The sequence below is a fragment of the Monomorium pharaonis genome, chromosome 9, assembly GCF_013373865.1.
Source record: "Monomorium pharaonis isolate MP-MQ-018 chromosome 9, ASM1337386v2, whole genome shotgun sequence".
NCBI classification, from domain to species: domain Eukaryota; kingdom Metazoa; phylum Arthropoda; class Insecta; order Hymenoptera; family Formicidae; genus Monomorium; species Monomorium pharaonis.
The window spans coordinates 9024421-9025977 of record NC_050475.1 but is presented as its reverse complement, the minus strand read 5'-3'; the positions used below and the strand labels follow the sequence as shown (position 1 = coordinate 9025977).

General features: G+C 49.5%; 1 protein-coding gene across 1 annotated transcript; it reads right to left on the bottom strand.

Annotated features, from left to right (window-relative positions):
* Positions 1–484: 484 nt before the first annotated feature.
* On the bottom strand, positions 485–1258 carry LOC105834115. Its single transcript, XM_012676353.1, has one exon. It carries the CDS (start codon positions 1256–1258, stop codon positions 485–487), a length of 774 nt encoding a protein of 257 aa, XP_012531807.1.
* Positions 1259–1557: the final 299 nt, after the last annotated feature.

Below are 1557 nucleotides of genomic sequence, written 5' to 3'. Positions count from 1 at the left end.
GTGCGCGAGCATAGAGTGAAGGTATAGTTATAGTGCAGTTTGTAGGCACAGAATAGAGCGATTAGCAAGACGCAGAGAACAAAAGTGTAGGAAGAACGCAGTACATAGATGTGAAGAAAAATACGCAAAGAGTACTCAAAGATGAAAATAAGATGCCAAGAGTGACGCGGAGAAAAATATCACACAGGAAGTAACACGCAATACATAAGTATGGAAGAAAAATTCACAAAGGTAATAGATAGGTAGTAAGTGTAATGCAGAGAGAAAAACACATAGAATACGCAGTACAATGAGGTACAAAAGTTTTCGCGGCAAGCAAAAATACGGATCACGCAGGAATTCCCGATCACTGGGGGACGACGCACAGCATAATGCAGCGGGCTCGGAGCCCAGGGGACTAGCTATTCGTCGCGACGCAGAGGGCACGTCAAAAAGTACATTGTTTCTGATGAAACAATTGGGATGGAATTCCATAGGTAGGAAGCTACACAGAGGAAGGATTGGTAGATGGTAGTTCTGTAGGAATCGCAAGATCGTGAGGTGATGCACGTGAGGCGGCGCGAGGTCTGGCGCCAGGTCGGAAATCGCAGGCGAGGTAGGCAGAGACTCCAGAGCGGAGTATGGAGAAGAGGAGGCATTCGACGAGATATGTCCTTCTGCTATCAGCGGACAGCCATCCCAGGGAGTTGTAGTAGTCAGAGACGTGCTCGTCCTTCCGCAGATTATAGATAAAGCGCACGCACGCATTTATCAAGCGCCTGAGTTTGAGTTTCTGCTGACCAGTCAGGTCAGTGAAGACTGCGAAGCAGTAATCAAATAAGGGAAAAATCAGCGAGGACACAAGCCGATTGCGCAGAGCGGTCGAGAGACATCCCTGATGGAGTTTTAGTCTCCATAAGGCACCATTGACCTTACGAGCGGTAGCGTTTACTTGCTCGCTCCAGCTAAGCACGCCCGACAGAAGGACGCCGAGGCTCGTCGCTTGGTCGACGAGTTCTATCGGCGCGCCATTCAACTTCAGCGAGATGGTGGTGTTTGCCCGAATAGAATTTACAAAACGAGCACTTCCGAGAAGGAGTGCCTTAGTTTTGCGTGCGTTGAAGGTAAGTCCGTTGGTAGTGGCCCAACGCTCAATAGCAGCAATGTCCTCGCTAATTCTTCCCACGGCAAAATTGAGGTGAGGGGAAGTGAAAATAGATCTGGAGGTCATCAGCGTATAAGAGGTGTTTGCTGTGTACGATGGAAAATCTAAGGTCATCAATGAAAATCGAGAATACAAGCGGACCCAGAACCGAGCCCTAAGGCACGCCCAAGAAAATAGGCGACCATGACGAGTAGTTGTCAGCACCTCTTACACGCTGAGACCTACCGGAAAGGTAAGACTCAAACTACCGCAGCGCAGCGCTCGACAGTCCATGGTGCGAGATCTTGCGCATGAGAAGGTCATGCTGTGCCGTGTCGAACGCTTTGGAAAAATCGAATAGGATGAGGAGCGTGACCATCCTCCTATCAGCGGCCAGCCTAACATCTTTAAGAAGCCTGATGAGCGCCGTCTGG